This window comes from Hippocampus bargibanti, linkage group LG08, assembly GCF_051943395.1.
Source record: "Hippocampus bargibanti isolate YZ-2025 linkage group LG08, ASM5194339v1, whole genome shotgun sequence".
Lineage (NCBI taxonomy): Eukaryota > Metazoa > Chordata > Actinopteri > Syngnathiformes > Syngnathidae > Hippocampus > Hippocampus bargibanti.
The window spans coordinates 2,337,501-2,355,583 of NC_142741.1; the positions used below are offsets into that span (position 1 = coordinate 2,337,501).

Here is an 18,083-nt window from a genome sequence, read left to right on the forward strand (position 1 = left end):
TGTACGTGATAGGGTTAAACAATATCAAAAACAGACGATCCAACAAGCAGGATGTTTTTCCTGCTCTTCTTCTCATGTGAGTTAAAGGACAACCGACACCATTTTTTTGTTTCCTAACTGACATCAGAAAAACGTTTTATAGCATTTAAAATACCCAAAACACGCAGGCTGATATTTTTTTTTTTTAGTCAAATGCAAAACACCAAAACACCAATAAAAATGGTACAAAACATAAACATAGGATTAATCATGATGATGAGGTGATACCAGGGCAAATTGGGCAATCAGGCCAGTCGTTAGTCAGGACAATAGCAACAATCAGTGGAGCCGCAGGGAGTAGTCCTCTGCTCCCTCCCCCCCTCCCAACCTGAGCAGGTACCTATCATAGCAGAGTGCAGCGCCACCACGTCTGGACAGTAGGGATATATATATATATATATATATATATATATATATATATATATATATATATATATATATATATACAGTAAAGTCTCGTTATATCGATATTCAAGGGAGTCCGAAAAAATATCGATATAACCGGGACTATCGATGTATCCGACCCTGTTTGCATGTAATTTTCTCCTTGCGTGTATAGAAATAGTATCGATATAACCGGGACTATCGATATATCCGATATCGATATAACGAGACTTTACTGTATATATATATAGGGCCGAAACTACCAGTAAGACTTTAGTTTTCTGACGAAGCTTCTTGGATGAGAAACGAAACGTCCGACACCTTGAAAGAAGTACAGATGACGCCTGAAGAAACCTTTTCATCGATGGACCACTCCTGTACGACTGAGAGCTTACACAGATGGGTTTTTTTTGTTTTGTTTTCATGTCTCGCAACCTTTCAATTAGCAAAAAGTCCCCCCCCCCCCCCCCTCAGCCATTTGATAGCCTAAAACATCCGTCCATCACCAACAGGAGCTGCGCTTTAACATCTATCTCCCCGCTGTCCATCTCTCACTGTCTTCCCCTTCCAATGTGAGCACCTCCTCCTGCTGAGCCGAAAGATTTTTATTTTTTTTTTATATTATTTTCTCCACACCGGAAAGCCACACAAGGCTTCACAACCGCTGTTTGTTCATCTACGCGTGGCCTAACTCATCTCACCGCTCACTCCCACAACGGCGCCCATCATTTCCAACTCAACAACTTGAATCAAAACGCCACTGCGCACCTCTTCCGAAATGTCAGGATATACTCGGATATCATGTCAACATTTGCCTCGGTTTGGTCAGTGGAGGTATGTTTTACAGAGGGGGGATTACGAAAGGGGGGTTCGGGGAGAGGGGGGCGTGGCCTCAATAGGGCTCCCTTGGAGCAGAGGCAGTCCTCCCATGTTAATTTCTCAAGGACATGAAGAAGCTGTGCGGCGTTTTCAGCTTTGAAGGTGGGCTTGACAATACAATAACAGGAACCCCCCGCCGGAAGAGGAGAATGCACACAGGGATTCAATCGCGCTTCGTCTACCTGTTGCTAAGATCACAGAGGACAGTTCTATGCTGTGGTTTTTTTTTTTTTTTTGTCCGTTTGTTTTCGGGGTTTTATTTTCCAGTATAACAGACAAAAAGGAATACAGTGAGACCTCAACTTACAAACACCTTATCTTACAAACTTTTCGTCTTACAAATGTCAAATTTATGAAATTAAACCTTATAATAAGCACTATTTTCATAATACATACCCACTACGGCTGGCAGAGTGATCTTCGGCGGAAGCACACGACCGAACAGCACCAGAGGTTATGTTACCAACATGGAAGGTGACTCTCCTTCCATAAGCCATCAACGACCATCAAAAAGTTAAATAAAACTTTATTTTACAGCACAGTTTATTTCTTTAATTACAGTCCTCATGTAATGCGCCTCTCTTTCCAAACAGCAATTCCCTTTCACCTTTGACCTCCAACGCCATTCCATCTAGCCATCAATGACCATCACAAATGTAAATAAAGTGACTTTATGATACAATGCAGTGTATTTCTTTCATTTTTTTTGTTTTGGTCCTCTATTCCCCGCCACCAGTCTTCGGTTAAAGCCACGTGATTGGTCAAGAAGTGAGGGGAGGCGTACGGCGAAAAGTGTGTATCTCAAAAATTAATTTCCCAGAGGAATGAAAATGAAAATAATCCATCCCCAGGTCCCCATAAAACCAAATTTTAGAGTCAAGAGGCAACTACATCGACCATCACAAAGTTAAATAAAATGACTTTATTATACAGTACAGTTTATTTCTTTCATTATAATACAATAGCACATTTATTATACATAAAATAAGGTATATTTTGTGTAGTTTCATGGCTTATTTAGAAGAAAATTATGTTTTTATGCGGATCTGGGAACGGATTATTCTCATTTTTAATGGTTTCCTATGAGAAATAAATGTTTGGCAGATGAACTTTTTGCCTTACACACACTTTCTGGGAACCAATTAAGTTCATAAGCTGAGGTATCACTGAATATAAATATATATGTGTAGGTCAGGGCCTTAAAACAAGTAGTTTATAGAGCGAGAATTATCTGAGACCTAATAAATCTACCCGACTCGCACAGTGTAAGTGCCTTTACGCACTTCATGCACTGCCTAAGTGTTTATGAAAAGCATTAAGAGAAACCTGAACATCTCACCTCCAAATTTCAAAGCGATTGAAGAACACTTGCAATTCCATGACCGATTCAGCAATCGATTGAATTTCTTCAAATCCGAGCTGAGGAAAGACATTAAAAAAAAAACCATGACATACGGATGACGTACGTCACTATTATGTCCATCGGTATTCATCATTCATTCATTAAAGTATGACACGGTTTCGAACAGCAACGAGAAGATGTGATTTGTGTGGATGTGTGTGTGTGTGTGTGTGTGTGTGTGTGTGTGTGTGTGTGTGTGTGTGTGTGTGTGTGTGTGTGTGACCTGGTCATGACCGTGGCAATAATGTCTTAAAACAACACGACGGTCCAGCCAATATCTATAAAAATCCAAACGGTCATAATTGGCAAATAAAAAAGCACTTTTAACGGCACACTATTGGCAACCGTAGGAATTGTAGGAACGGTCCGATCGATGGCGTTCAGTGTGTATTTCCCTCGTAATCGGGAAAACCCGTCTGACTATATCACATGGCTAGCTTTGTTCTGCGCGCTTTACATCGTCTGTCGTTTTTTTACTTGGCGGTAAAAAAATGGCAGACGATGTAAAGGTATAAAATGGCAGTTGAGAGGAGGAGAATGTAGAGTAGTTGAAATATATATCAACATAACGCCAGTTCTCAGTTAAATCAGAGAAGACTTTTTGTATTTATTCATTCAACGACACATTTGAGTACAAAGGGATCTGAAAATGAATAGAAAGATGTATAAATGGAACGGATTAACAACACTTCCATTCATTTCCATTGGGAATGATGATTTGGGTGCTTTCAGGGCCGCATTGGAGGCAGTCAGTGAGGTCTATGGTCCCATTATTGCTTATCGCTACTGTTTCGGGTAAATGTTCAGTGCCCTACTATCGTATTTTCCAAATATGTGTCGATAAAGCGCTGGTCAGACCTCTGGCAATGTTTGTCGCCATTTGCCTTTTGTCCATGTTAGCACTTAGTTACAGCTTCAGCTGTTGTTAAAGCGCTATATAAACCAATATGTATGTATTGCATTGTATTTTGTAAATGGGCCCCCATTTCAAACTCATATAACTCCAGACCCTTATCATTTTGGAATTAACTTTTTTTTCTGATGAAAAAGAGAGTCTAAGGTTTCTTACGCTGTATGTTTACATAGTCCTAAAACTCAACATTCTGTGTGTCCTGCAATTTCAGTGAAAATGACAAAAACCCTGGCACTGGAGTGGACACATTGTTGCACATCGTCTGGCTGTAAATAAATTAATGACTAACTAGTTTTTAAATTTGAAGTAAAAAATAATCACTGTGATTGTGATTTACACAAAACAATTTGAAATTTTGGTTCGGACGTTAGCCAGCGTCATGGAATTTCACAAGTTTGATTTGCTTTCGTGGGCCGAATGAAATGACGTGGCGGGCCAGATTTGGCCCCCAAGCCGAGACTTTGACACCGGTGACATTTTTCGCATGACTTCTTCTACAGTTGTAAATGGAGTCGGTGACTGTTGACAGTAGTTGCGAGACCTGTTGTGGTTCAATATGACTTGCCATATAAGGCGCACCCGCGTATAAGGCGCAGGGTCATCTTTTGAAGAAAATCAAGGCCTTTTAGTGTTCCTTATACACCAGAAAATACGGTAATTATTTTCATTTAAAATCTCACGGTGAAGTTGACACCTGTGTGAGAGTGCATGGCGAATATTAGCTGGGTAGTGGGGTGAAGTGGAGGAGAGAGAGAGAGAGAAAAAGGCTTTCTTAGCTGGAAGAAAGGCAGTGTCCACAGGCCGTTGGTGTTGGATGAATTCATTAAAGGAAGCGCCTTCTCTCCCAGCTGCCATCTCTCCCCCTGCAGCCAGCCGCCGATCAATGGCAGGAATACATCCAAAACAACATTTAGCACAAGACCTAAGAAGCAGGGGTACATTTAAGACTTGAGTGTTTGTGCACGTCTCGCCTGGATGCAAGTACTACCCCCCCCCCCCCCCCCCCCCCCCCCCCCCCCCACACACACACACACACAAAAAAACTGCTATTGAAGTGCAGCAGGAGAGGCGTCGGGGCATTGCATTTATATCACAACAAAAGAAGTTTGTTTAACACGGACGCTTGCAGACAAGACATTTTGCTCGTTTGTGCTGGGAATCTTTTGTGGGGTTTACACATTACGAACAGGGGAGGGGGCTGTTGGGTCGGATTTCAATGAAAATTGAAGTCATTACTTTCTCTTGTAATAATAAAATAACAATACACATCATTTGATGGATTGATACATTATGACTTCCAGCTGAAGAACCGGAAAAACAATCTGTCAATCACAATGTTTGACGACGCCATGTTTATTTCTATCACAATCGATGTTTACAATGGAAGCTGAACACCACTTTTTTTTTCTTTTGTGATGAGTTAATATTAGCGAAGGTTGGTTTACTTACCTTATTTCGTTCTGCTATGTTAAAATCGTCAGCAATATTCAGCGAAAATAATTGCTGTACTTTAGTCACCGCAAACTTCCAATTGACGAGTTGACTTGACTTGGTAAGGTTGGAAGAGGGTCAACAAAAATGCTTTACTACCATCTAGTGGTCGGGAGTTGACGTGCACCCTGGATGCGGCCTCCAAAATACTATAAATATAATACATAAAACTACTACTCGTACTACTACTACTACTAATAATAATAATAATAATACATTTCATTTAAAGGGTGCATATAATATATATTAAATTATATTTGGTTGTATTAGGTATGAGGTTAATATGTAGGATTACCATGCAATATGGGGCGACTATAACTATAAAAGAGAGAGAGAGAGAGAGAGAGAGAGAGAGAGAGAGAGAGAGAGAGAGAGAGAGAGAGAGAGAGAGAGAGAGAGAGAGAGAGGAGAGAGAGAGAGAGAGAGAGAGAGAGAGAGAGAGAGAGAGAGAGAGAGAGAGAGAGAGAGAGAGAGAGAGAGAGAGAGAGAGAGAGAGAGAGAGAGAGAGAGAGAGAGAGAGAGAGAGAGAGAGAGAGAGAGAGAGAGAGAGAGAGAGAGAGAGAGAGAGAGAGAGAGAGAGAGAGAGAGAGAGAGAGAGGAGAGAGAGAGAGAGAGAGAGGAGAGAGAGAGAGAGAGAGAGAGAGAGAGAGAGAGAGAGAGAGAGAGAGAGAGGAGAGAGAGAGAGAGAGAGAGAGAGAGAGAGAGAGAGAGAGAGAGAGAGAGAGAGAGAGAGAGAGAGAGAGAGAGAGAGAGAGAGAGAGAGAGAGAGAGAGAGAGAGAGAGAGAGAGAGTTAAATTATATACAATATTTTTTTCTTCTATAGTGAATAAAACAAACTTTCCAAACTGTTGCAAAAATGCATACATGAATTCATATTTATACAATATAATCATTTGTTATATACAGTGTGAATAAACTGTGTCCAATAATTCATATTTTTCGGGCATTGGATGACGAAGCTTGCCAGCACTGTCCAGTCTTTGCATAAGTCCGTGTATAAAATCAGAAAGGAAGAAGATGGTCAAAAATGGTGGTGTCGCCGTTTCTGGTCACAGGATTGTCCCACTGCAGTGCTGGATGAGTTTGCAAGGCAGCACGCCGCGATTCAGTTGGTAAAACTCCACCAACTGAATCAAGTCCGAGAAGCGCGTGTGACCGTCGTCGAGGCTGTAGGCTAACTCGCCCGCGTCATCCACCTGCCGGGAACACCAGGAAATATTTGGGAAAAGAAAATCACGGAATCGTGTATTCATTTTATTAGGTTTGTTTGACTTTGGGTTTTTTTTCCAAATCATTTGATTTGAAAATGTCATTCTGTCAGAGTAATTAAGAAGATGAACTCAGGATTTCAAAATAAGAGCTCAGCCGATTTGGATGTTATTGTTGTAATAATGCCTGACAGAAATTCAGTCCACTCTCTCGTCTAAACATTGAAAACATAAAAAAATTGCAATACTTTTATTTTGAGGCCTAACATATAAGCTTTTATAGCATGCCAATGACTTTATTGTTATTTCGTTTTTACTCTCTTCACTTCTTTTGATTTATCTGGCTATTGAGCTGTCTAGCTAGCTCGCTATCTGGCTATCTCGCTAGCCACCTAGCCATCTGCTATCAGCTGGCTATCTCGCTGGCTATATATTAGCTATCTAGCTATTGCTATCTATCTGCCTCGCTATCTAGCTATTACCTATATATTAGCTAGCTTTCTATCTATTTGAGTTACTTCCGGGTTGAGTGAACCCTGGCGCGTGTGGCCGCCGCTGCTCACCCACGGAAAATTTTCTCCTGTGACTGTAAAGTCACCTTGAGAGTTTTGAAAGGCGCTTATAAATGAAATGTATTTTTATTATTCATTATTATTATTATTATAACTTGACATGGGAGGACAACCTGAACGAGTGTCTTCAACCCTCCATATACTCACGGGTAAGATTTGGAAGTGCTTGACTTTCTGCATATGGCACAGCGACAGTACAAATGTCTTGGGGTTGCTTTGACTGTCCCGCAGAAGAAATAACCTGGAAGAAAAATATTTTTTTGATATATATAAATAGTATTTTTATTTTTAAATGGCCATCTCTATTATTATGTGTGTATACAGTTTCTAAAACAGTTTAAATGTGCTTTCAAAAAAAGTTGTTGTCTAGACTTGGAACAGATTAAACATTTTTACATTGACTGTAATGGGAAGTGATGTTTTGGTTTTTGAACGAAATCGGTTTTCAAACAGGTTTCTGGAACGGATTATGGGCAAAAACTGAGTCATTTTGGTTTATTTATTTATTTATTTATTTATTTATTCATTTGTCTGTTTGTTTATTTATTTATTTTTGGAGGGGGGTATCCCAAAACGGATTCAAAAAAATTACATTGATCATAATGGGAAGTGATGTTTCGGTTTTGGAACAAATCGATTTTCGAACAGGTTTCTGGAACGGATTGCGGTCGAAAACAGAGGGTTTGTTTTCTTTTGCTTTTTTTTGGGGGGGGGGTTGTATTACGCCCTTATCTTGAGAACCACTGATGAAAAAAAAGTATCTTGTCAACTCAACTACTTACCCATCAATGGCACCCTGCTGAGTGATGAGACGCTGGGCTTCATCCCGTGACAGCTTGCCATGAAACCAGGGCTGAGCTAAATGAAGAGCTGCAGTGCAGGAAAAATATTCGCTCAATTTTTCTGTGGGTGAGCAGCGGCAGCCACACGCACCAGCGTTCACTTGACCCGGAAATAACTCTAGATAGAACTAGATAGATAACCAGATAGAAAACTAGCGAGCAAATAGATAGCTAATAGATAGTCAGATAGCTAGCTAGTCAGGTAGCCAGATAACTAACAGATAGCTAATTGATAGCAAATACAGTAGATAGCAAGCTAGGTAGCTAGACAATAGATAGTCAGATAGATAGCTAGATAGTCAGTCAGCCAGGTAGCCAGATAACTAACAGATAGCTAATGGATAGGAAATATAGTAGATCGCAAGCTAGGTAGCTAACCAATAGTCAGATAGCTAGCTGGATAGTCAATCAGCCAGGTACCCAGATAACTAACAGATAGCTAATGGATAGCAAATACAGTAGATAGCAAGCTAGGTAGCGAAGCAATAGATAGTAAGATAGATAGCTAGATAGCTAGATAGCTAGCTAGATAGTCAGCCAGCCAGGTAGCCAGATAACTAACAGATAGCTAATGGATAGCAAACACAGTAGATAGCAAGCTAGGTAGCGAAGCAATAGATAGTCAGATAGATAGCCAGATAGCTAGATAGTCAGCCAGCTCGGTAGCCAGATAACTAACAGATAGCTAATGGATAGCAAATACAGTAGATAGCAAGCTAGGTAGCTAGCCAGATAGCCTGATGTACGGAAAAATAAAGTAACCGCCGACCGATGTTGAGGGAGCTCTGGGATGCGGATGGGCTTCCGTGGGAACTCAGTCGATGGCAGCTTTTCCTCTACAAATAAAAAAACAAACAAAAATATTTTTTTAACTCATTCACTGCCATTTTTTAATTTATTTGACCATTGAAAAGCAGTTGGATGGCTATCTAGCTGGCTGGCTATCTGTTAGCTATCTATTAGCTAGCTGGCTATCTATTGGCTGGCTAGCTAGCTATTAGCTCGCTAGCTAGTTAGATGACTATCTATTGGCACGCTAGCTGGCTGGCTATCTATTAGCAATCTGGTAGCTAGCTAGCTAGTCTTCTATCTATTTGAGTTACTTCTGGGTGGAGTGAACGCTGGGGCATGTGGCTGCCGCTGCTCGCTGCTTTGAATATTTTCAATGACTTGGTTAGCCCGAGCGACTCACCCGCCACGCCAGGCCTTCTTGCACGGCGACGGAGAGAACCTCCGAGGGGTTTTCGATCACTCGACTTTTCTGACCCGAGAAGTCCATGGCCACCAGGGAATTCTCGGAAATGCTCCGCTGAAACGACCAGTAAAGGTTTTCATATCGAACGGGCTCGGGAAGTACAGTGATACCTCGGTTTACGAACTTTTCGGTATACGAATGTTAAATGTATGAATATTTTACCTTGGCATACGAACTATTTTTTGGGATACACGCTGAGCTGCCACAATGAGTGATGTGTCATTGGCCCGTTCTCCTAACAAGAAAATGGCAGCGGACTGGTTTTGTCCTCTATCCCCCGCCCCCAGTCTTTGGTTAAAGCCACGTGATTGGTCAAGAACGCAGCAGTGAGGGGAGGTGGTTTAAACATTAAAGAAACAGGCAGATAGAGAACCAGTGACAAAATGGAAACAGTGAAATTTGGACTTGTTTAGACTGCAAGGTTAAAATTCCCATCAAGCTCCACAAACAACCCGTACAAGCCATCTGTACACTTAATGCAAAAAGCTATCAAACCAGTTAAACAGAACACAACTGATGAGGAAATAGGTAAAATTATGGCAGAGAAAGCACCTACAAGGGATCATTCCTCAAGATGGTGCAAGAAGAAGGCTATGTTCCTCATCAAGTGTTTAATGAAACCGGACACTCCAATCCATCAAGCGATCGACGACCATTACAAAGATAAATAAAACAACTTTATTACACAGTACAGTTTATTTCTTTAATTATAATACCACAGCACATTTATTATACATAAAATTAGGTACATTTTGTGTAGTTTTAAGTAAGGCTTAGAAAATTAGAAAGTAGAAAAATATGTTTTATGGGGACCTGGGAACGGATTATTCTCATTTTAATGGTTTCCTATGGGAAATTAGTTTTTGGGATACACACTTTTCGCCTCACACACTTTGTCCGGGAACTAATTAAGTTCGTAAACCAATGTATCACTGTATTTTACAATAAAACTAACTTACCATTGGAGAAGCCTTTTGCTTCTGGTGCGGTTGCATGAAGTTTTGATACAGCTGCGTCCCGTACTGAAATGGGGAAAAAAAACCATAAGATACAAATTGCACAATGGAGAAATTTCACAAAAAAATGTCACAATTTATAACAAAATCATTCTAAAATTAGCACTGCATGCCCCTCCAAGATAAATGATTTCATATTCTAAACCAGGGGTGTCAAAGTCATTTTTTGCCGCGGGCCACATTGTAGTTATGGTTACGTCTCGAGCGCGGTTATGAATTTGGGGAATCCATTAGAATGTTTAAATCCCTTCAAATATTACATATAGAGCACACAGCAAATTAATGAATAACTCGTTTTCAAATCTGAAGTCAAGAATAATGACTTTTATTGTGGTTGACATCCAAAAATATGAAATTTTGGCTCAGATTTTAGCAATCATCGTGCAATTTAACAAGTTTGATTTGCTTTCGCGGGCCGAAAAAAATTGATGTGGCGGGCCGGATTTGGCCCGCGGGCCTCGACTTTGACACCTGTGTTCTAAACACTAGGGGGAACCACGTGCATAGAAAGTGGTACATACATTATGAATGAAATGTATTATTATTATTATTTATTATTTTTATGTATTTATTTTTTGATTCTCACAATAAAAAAAACCCTTCCATGGACAACCACTCGATTTCACTCTGTGCGTCTAAAAGTCGAATCAGAAGTCAACCTTGAGCAATCGCACGGCTGATATCCAACACGATCTGGTGTGCTCGTCGTCGGCGCACAGCAGCTTCATATCTCGCCATGAAGTGCACTGAATGGACTACAAAGACAATTTTACACATACGCGTACATATATTTATTTTTATCAACAAAGAAAAATGGCCATGGAGTATTGAAAACAAAACAAACTAAATAAAATAAAAGTACCTTGACACAGAAACCGAAATCAGTCGGGGCTCCGTGTGCTTTTTTGGCCGACAACAAAGTGTAGACGTTGGAGTCGCTCAAGTCGGCGATGAATTGAAGATGCCACGGCTCCTGAAAGATGACAATTATTCAAGAGTGATTGAATGCGTATACAGTATATATTATTAATCTGTACGAGAAATATACAATAACAAACGCACGCATACACAAAATATTTAGTTATCTAGATAATTTTTTTTATGTACTTGTTTATTTGTTTTATTTAGTTGTTTATTTGTTGATCCATTTATCCAATTGTCAGTTTATTTTTATTTATTTATCCATTTGTTTACCCATTTATCTCTCCATCCATTTCGTTCTTTATTTATTATTTTTTTATTTTTTTATTTATTAATACATTTGTTTACCCATTTATCTCTCATCCATTAATGTTTTTATTTTTTTATTTATTCATTTGTTTACCGATTTATCCCTCCATCCATTTATTTATGTATTTATTTATTTATGTATCCATTTGTTTACCCATTTATCCCCCCATGCATGTATTTATTTAATCAATTTATTTTTTATTTGTTTACTTATTTTTGTATTTATTGGCTTGTTAATTTATATATTCGTTATTTTACTATTATATATAGTACTTATATATTATCTATATTATTATTTATTCATCCATTTGTTTACCCATTTACCCATCTATCACTTTATGTATTTATTTATTTGCCTATTTATTTTTTATACATTTGTTTATCCATTTATCTGGTTATTTATATTATTTATATAATCAATGTATTTATTTACAAAATTGTGGATTATTTATTCATTTGTGGATTCATTAATTTATTTGTGTATTTATTAGAAAATGTGATTTTTTTGGTGTGTGTATTTATGTATTTATTTAAGTATTTATGTATTTTAGTATGTATTTATTTATCCATTTGTAAATTTATCTATGTATTTATATATTTATGTATGTATGTATTTATGTATTGATTTATGTATTTATTCATCCATTTGTTTATCCATATGTCAATTTGTCAGTATTTAGTTATGTTATTTATATATTTGTCATTTTGTATATTTTACCATTTATCGATCTATCAGTTTATTTATTGATTTATTTACTTACTTATTCTGTTATCTATTTATGTGTGTATTTATATATTAATTTAGTTATAGAATGACCTCATCTTGACCCCCGGTGAAATTCTTAATGTCAACGCATTTTATGAACCTTCCGCGGTCAGAAAACATTCGGTAGGCAGAATTGGGCAATTCTAATATATTTATAATAATAATAATAATTCTAATATATATATATTTTTTTAATATATATATATATATACAATAAATGGTTGTCTGTGACTGTAAAGTGTCCTTGCGAGCTTTGAAAAGTGCTTAAAATGTAATGTATTATTATTATGATGATTATTATGATTAAATAAACATGCCCAATCAAATAATGACCAAAGCAAAATGTGTATCAACAGTTTCATGAGTGCAATGTCCTATTTTTTTACTACCAATCTAAAAGATTGCCAGACTTTTTTTTCCCCATGTTTCCACGACCGCATACAAAAATAAATAAAAATAAAAAAAGCCTGTCGAGAAGTCGTCAGCAGCAGCATTCCGTCTCCTCTTGAATGCCTTTAGGCTGCTGCGAGGCAACTCAAGTTCAGCCCGTTGCGCTCCTCCCTTGAAACACGACCGAGATAGAACGCCAGATGACCTGCTGACCTTTTGTTTCCACAAACTAGAACAACTACAACAAATCTAGCCAGATAAAAGGAATCTTTTTTTTTCTATTCCTTTCCCAATGTTTGGTCTCTGAGAAATCGCTAAAGTGCAATCCCTTCCATGCGAGTGCGTGTGTGATAATGATGTGACATATTGCACACATATCCAAAGTCCGGCCCGGGGGCCAAATGAGGCCCGTGGTTAATTTTCATCCGGCCTGCAGGTTCCATCATAAAATCAATAACGTTTGGCATGCATATACAGTGATACCTTGTCTTACGAACTTAATTGTTTCCCAGACAGAGTGTGTAAGGCGAAAAGTGTGTATCCCAAAAATTAATTTCCCATAGGAAACCATTAAAATGAGAATAATCCGTTCCCAGGTCCCCATAAAATATAATTTTCTACGTTCTAAGCCTTAAACTACACAAAATATACCTTATTTTATGTATAATAAATGCGCTATGGTATTATACTTAAATAAATAAACTGTACTGTATAATAAAGTGTTTTTATTTGCCTTTGTGATGGTCGTTGATGGCTTGATGGAATGGAGTGGCCGCTTTAATCAGCATTAAACACTTGATGAGGAACGTAGCCTTCTTCTTTCACCATTTTGAGGAATGATACCTTGTAGGTGCTTTCTCTGCCATAATTTTATCTAGTTCCTCATCAATTGTGTTCTGTTTAGCTGGGTTGATTGCTTTTTGCATCAAGTGTACAGATGGCTTGTGTGGGTTATTTGTGGAGCCTGATTGATGGAATATTTAACCTTGCAGTCTACACTCTGCCTTTGAACTATCAAAGTAGAAACGAGTCCAAATTTCACTGTTTTCTATCCATTTTCTCAGTCTCTCTGTGTTGTCTGCCTGTCTCTTTAATGTTTAAACCACCTCCCCTCACTGCTGTGTTCTTGACCAATCACATGGCTTTAACCGAAGACTGGCGGCGGGGAATAGAGGAACAAAAGAAGTCAGCTGCCATTTTCTTGTTAGGAGAACGGGCTCGTTCGCGAATGACACATCACACATTGTGGCGCTCCGTGTGTATCCCGAAAAAATAGTTCGTATGCCAAGGTAAAATTTTCATAAATTTAACGTTCGTAAACCGAAAAAGTTCGTAAGCCAAGGGGTTCGTAAACCGAGGTATCACTCTCTTCGAAACAGTTCCTTAACATTCAAGAACAACCTCCGCTGCTGAAAATATCATCAAAGTCGTCGTTATCGCTGTTCACTGACCTTCGAAGTTCCTTTACTGGAAACATAAAGCCCTGACCTCCGCAAGATAAAGTACAACTTCTTCCAAGATTTTTTGCTTGGCTCTTTGGCGTGAAGATGTCCATGAATCTCCGGGCAGGTGCTGGAGCTAAGAAAAGTCTGTAAAAAAAAATACATAAAATACCAATTTGGTCGAGAACATCGAGGTAAACTCCAACGACAATTATGAGATGATAACCTCCACGAGTTGAGAATGGTCCAGCATCCCATTGTTTTCACTGGATACGGACACCATGTGGTCAGGGAAGAAATCCTGCAAGAAAGTTTTGTTCGGATTTGGTGAAGCCAGACGAATTGGATGGGAAAAATGCGATAAACTCACCAAAGGTTTTCGGAAAAATTCATATTTTGCGTAGTTTTTCCGAAAATGGATGCGGTTGTCTTCATCCATCCCCCAGCTGGAGATGATGTCCATGATGGATTCGTGGTCCTCGATTGTTCTTTCTGCTCAGGAGATAATAATAATAATAATAATAATAATAATACTTTTGTGCTACCGACAATTTTTTTACGTCATTTACAACAATAACGATTTTTTTAAATGTATTTTTTAGCCTCCGTGTAATCGCCATGCAAAGAAACCCTCACCCCTTGACTCAAGAAATGTATTATTTTCATAATAATCCATTTCATTTATTAGCGCCTTTTAAAACTCTCAAAGTCACTTTACAGTCACAGGATAAGCTTTTCTGTGGGTGAGCAGCGGCAGCCACACACGACAGCGTTCACTCACCCCAGAAGTAAATAGATAGAAACCTAGCTGGCCAGCTAGTACATAGCTAATATATAGCCAACAGATAGCTCGCGAGATAGCTAGCCACCAAGATAGCGCTATAGCTAATAGCTAGCCAGCTAGATAGTTAGTTAGCTAATATACTGAATGTCAGTATTAAACACACAGATAGAAAGCTATCTAGCCAGCTAGTAGATAGCTAATAGATAGCCAACGGATAGCTAGCTAGATAGATAGCCACCTAGATAGTTTTATAGCTAATAGCTAGCCAGGTAGATAGTAATTTAGCTAATACACTGAATGTCAGTATTAAACACACAGATAGAAAGCTAGCTAGGTAGCTAGTAGATAGCTAATAGATAGCCAATGGATAGCTAGCCACCTAAATAGCGCTATAGCTAATAGCTAGCCAGCTAGATAGATAGTTATCTAATAGACTGAATGCCACTATTAAACACACAAACAGAGAGCTAGCTAGCCAGCTAGTACATAGCTCATAGATAGCCAACAGATAACTAGCTAGATAGCTAGCCACCTAGATAGCTCTATAGCTAATAGCTAGCCAGCTAGATAGTTAGTTAGCTAATACACTGAATGCCACTATTAAATACACAGATAGCTAATAGATAGCTGGCTAGATGGCTAGCCACTTAGATAGCTATATAGCGAGTTAGCTAATACACTGAATGTAACTAAATAAAATAATTTTATCATCTATTCAAAAGATTTGGCTACAATTTTTATTTTGGAAAAATAAATGTTAGCAAATTCATGCTTAGCGTACGATGAATTAATTTCGAAAAGAAATTCGGGACACCGAAGTTTCATTCCAACTTTTTCATTCGAATTGTATTTTATTTTTCATTCAATATTATATCGTTTTTTTTTTTTGCTATCGTGTTAAAAATGAATACAGTGACTTGGTAGGGTTGGCTAGTCTAAGCTCCAGAGTCACTTTCAAGCAAATTCCAAGTAAAATCATTCAGAACACTTTCAGGTTGAAACACTCTCAAAAACCAAAAGGTAAGCGAAGCTGCAATGAGCGTCATTTCAATGCAGTGATTAGCCATTAGCGAACGTTAGCCATTAGCGTACCGATTCCCAGGTGGGAAAGATACTCGTAAAGCGTCGAGCCGTGTTCATCGACGCAGTGGTTCTTCAAGGCAAATAGTTGACATATGTCCCGGGCCACAATGTCATTGGGGACCTCCACCGCCCTGCTGCTGTTGTCTTCATTGTAAATTTTGATGACCTGGAAACAATGAGTGGCGCATGTCAATCAAATTGTTGTGTTTTAATTGCAAAGACACTTTTGTTGATACTGTTTGCAACTATTCCTTAATGCTAAGACTCACTGAAGTTACACAAAGGCTTTTGTGGCTGGTCTGATTATAAATAAATAAATGAATAAATAAATAAATAAATAAATAAATAAATAAATAAATAAATAAAGACACAAATACATAAATAAATACATAAATAAATAAACACAAATAAACACACAAATGAATACACCAATAAATAAATAAATACACACATTAATACACAAATACATTCACAAATAAATACAAATAGATACAAATAAATACATACACAAATGAATAAATAAATACATACATAAATAAATACATACAAACATAAATAAAAACATAAATAAACACAAATGAACACACAGATGAATACACAAATAAATACATGACCACACACATAAATACACAAATACATACAAATAAAAACAAATAAATACATACGCAAATGAATAAATAAATAAATAAATACACAAATAAACACACAAATGAATACACCAATAAATAAATAAATACACACATTAATACACAAATACATTCACAAATAAATACAAATAGATACAAATAAATACATACACAAATGAATAAATAAATACATACATAAATAAATACACAAAAACATAAATAAAAACATAAATAAATAAACACAAATGAACACACAAATGAATACACGAATAAATACATGACCACACACATAAATACACAAATACATACAAATAAAAACAAATAAATACATACGCAAATGAATAAATAAATAAATAAATAAATAAATAAATACACAAATAAACACACAAATGAATACACCAATAAATAAATAAATGCACACATTAATACACAAATACATTCACAAATAAATACAAATAGATACAAATAAATACATACACAAATGAATAAATAAATACATACATAAATAAATACACAAAAACATAAATAAATACACACAAATGAATACACGAATAAATACATGACCACACACATAAATACACAAATACATACACAAATAAATACACAAATACATACACAGATAAAAACAAATAAATACATAAGCAAATGAATAAATAAATAAATAAATAAATAAATAAATAAATACACAAATAAACACACAAATGAATACACCAATAAATAAATAAATGCACACATTAATACACAAATACATTCACAAATAAATACAAATAGATACAAATAAATACATACACAAATGAATAAATAAATACATACATAAATAAATACACAAAAACATAAATAAATACACACAAATGAATACACGAATAAATACATGACCACACACATAAATACACAAATACATACACAAATAAATACACAAATACATACACAGATAAAAACAAATAAATACATAAGCAAATGAATAAATAAATAAATACATACACAAATAGATACATACATAAATATACACATACATGCACAAATACATACACAAATAAAAGAATAACTAACTACACAAATATATACACAAATACATCCACTAATAAATAAATACACAAATACATACGAAAATGAATAATTAATACACAGATAAATACACAAATAAATACACATAAATACGCACATAAATACACAAATACATACACAAATAAATGAATAACTAACCAACTACACAAATAAATACATAATTACATACACAATAAATAAATGTACATACACAAATACACACACGCAAACAAACAAACAAATAAATAAATAAATAAATAAATAAATACATAAATACATATCTTGAGAACTATTTGAATCATATTCATAACTGGATGAGTAACAAGAAAGCATCTTCTCCCAATCTGAAGCCATTGTTTTGATTCTAGAGCAAGGCGAAGACGTCCTTGCGTGACGTCACGAATAAGGGGGCGGGACCTTCTGAAACTCGCAATCTCCGAAGTCATTTTAAAGTAGTTTTGGGACACTTGAACTAATTTTTATTGCTGTTTTGCATTTGACTAAAAATATCAACCTGCGTGTTTTGGGTATTTTAGATGCTATGAAACGTTTTTCTGATGTCAGTTAGGAAACAAAAAAAATGGTGTCGGTTGTCCTTTAAATAACACAGTATTGGATTATGTAGCTATGAATGAATGAAAGATGGAATATTACTACACAATGGGAGTGGGGGGAGGGGGAAATAGTGACAGTGCAGCCTGCATGCAGCAGCGGCG

At 36.9% G+C, this 18,083-nt stretch overlaps 2 protein-coding genes across 2 annotated transcripts in view; both read right to left on the bottom strand.

Moving 5' to 3' along the window:
- Positions 1-5,429, bottom strand: part of fign (fidgetin) — a 100,898-nt gene extending 95,469 nt beyond the window's left edge. Inside the window, exons 1-2 of the mRNA XM_089002460.1 lie at positions 5,067-5,429; positions 2,642-4,539 (exon numbers count right to left, since the gene is read on the bottom strand). The gene's annotated coding sequence lies outside the window, so the exon portion shown is untranslated. The remainder of the gene's footprint in view (positions 1-2,641; positions 4,540-5,066) is intronic.
- A 474-nt stretch (positions 5,430-5,903) lies between these two features.
- On the bottom strand, positions 5,904-15,884 carry grb14 (growth factor receptor-bound protein 14; the record flags this gene model as incomplete). The annotated part of the gene is made up of 12 exons (XM_089003188.1): positions 5,904-6,305; positions 7,037-7,130; positions 7,672-7,759; positions 8,501-8,567; positions 8,924-9,040; positions 9,946-10,008; positions 10,662-10,757; positions 10,865-10,975; positions 13,840-13,977; positions 14,057-14,131; positions 14,201-14,322; positions 15,707-15,884. Coding segments are annotated over 12 exons (1,296 nt in total), but the record flags the coding sequence as incomplete, so codon positions are not given.
- Between the last annotated feature and the right edge of the window lie 2,199 nt (positions 15,885-18,083).